The sequence below is a fragment of the Alligator sinensis genome, unplaced genomic scaffold (assembly GCF_000455745.1).
Source record: "Alligator sinensis unplaced genomic scaffold, ASM45574v1 scaffold553_1, whole genome shotgun sequence".
NCBI classification, from domain to species: Eukaryota; Metazoa; Chordata; order Crocodylia; family Alligatoridae; genus Alligator; species Alligator sinensis.
In genome coordinates, this window is record NW_005842389.1 from 294,910 (window position 1) to 296,187 (window position 1,278).

The 1,278-nt window shown below is 64.4% G+C and overlaps 1 protein-coding gene across 3 annotated transcripts in view; it reads left to right on the plus strand.

Annotated features, from left to right (window-relative positions):
- The first annotated feature begins 370 nt into the window (after window positions 1–370).
- Window positions 371–1,278, plus strand: part of ARRB2 (arrestin beta 2) — a 4,298-nt gene continuing 3,390 nt past the window's right edge. For all 3 annotated transcript variants that reach the window (XM_025211110.1, XM_025211108.1, XM_025211109.1), the window contains exons 1-4: window positions 371–432; window positions 708–843; window positions 965–1,049; window positions 1,150–1,222. In XM_025211110.1, coding sequence (XP_025066895.1) covers window positions 799–843; window positions 965–1,049; window positions 1,150–1,222 — 203 coding nt within the window. In that variant the 5' untranslated portion in view covers window positions 371–432; window positions 708–798. The remainder of the gene's footprint in view (window positions 433–707; window positions 844–964; window positions 1,050–1,149; window positions 1,223–1,278) is intronic.

The following is a 1,278-nucleotide window of genomic DNA, read 5'->3' on the forward strand; positions in this document are numbered from 1 at the left end:
ACGTGTTCTCGGAGGCACTCCAGCCTGCCCCCCCCCCTGCACCCCCCCCACTCACCCCCACCCGCCTGCAGGACCGTCTGCTGCGCAAGCTGGGCCCCCGAGCCCACCCCTTCGCCTTTAAAGTGAGTGGCCTCCGCAAACCCCAAACCAGCCCCCAGGGACCACCCTGTTTAACTGTTTCTGCCTCCCCCCCCCAGATACCCCCCAATCTGCCATGTTCGGTGACGCTGCAGCCAGGGCCTGAGGACACGGGCAAGGTAGGGGCTGTGGGTCAGGAGTGAGGGGCACCCGCAGGCCTGGGTGGGCAGGGGGCTGCAGGTTGGGAGTGAGGGGCACTGGCATTAACAGGGTCTCCCCCCTCCAGGCCTGTGGGGTCGACTATGAGATCAGAGCTTTCTGTGCCAAATCCTTGGAGGAAAAGATTCACAAGAGGTAAGGGGCTACCATCCCCTGCTGCTCACACCTCCCAGCATGGGCAACTGGTGTCACCTTAGTTGGGGTGGCACATGCCTCCCCGTGACTAGTCCCACCAACAGGGGGCGTCCCCCCACGGTTTGTCTCACTGCCGGGGGGGTGGGTCCCAGAAGCGGCTGGGAGTGATTGGCCGGTGCTTGTGTGACCGGCCAGGGGGTGCACCGGTGCTCGTGGGGGGGATGAACCCAGGTGTCCAGGCTCCCAGCCCCCTCCTCTTTCCTCCCCTCACCCAGGAACTCGGTGCGCCTGGTGATCAGGAAAGTCCAGTTTGCCCCCGAGACCTCCGGGCCACAGCCCACAGCTGAGACCACCCGGCACTTCCTCATGTCTGACCGGTCCCTGCACCTGGAGGCCTCGCTGGACAAGGAGGTGGGGCTGCGGGTTGGGAGTGAGGGACACCGGCTGGGCTGGGGGGTACAGGGGGCTGTAAGTGTGGAGTGAGGGCATTGAGGGGGTCTTGGGATCTTGACCCCTGTGCTTCCTTCCCCAGCTGTACTACCACGGGGAGCCCATCAGTGTTAACGTCCACGTCACCAACAACTCCAGCAAGAGCGTGAAGAAGGTCAAGGTCTCCGGTGAGGTTGGGGCTGGGGGGGGTGCAGTTTTTGCCCCTAGGGGTCCCAGCTGGGCTCCTCTAAGCCTGACCGTTGCGCCCTGCCCGTTTCTCTCCCCCAGTGCGGCAGTATGCCGATATCTGCCTCTTCAGCACAGCCCAGTACAAGTGCCCTGTGGCCCAGGTTGGGCAGGAGAGAGTGACTCCCACCCCCCTGCACCCCCATTACCCCCTGGACTCCCAGAATCACT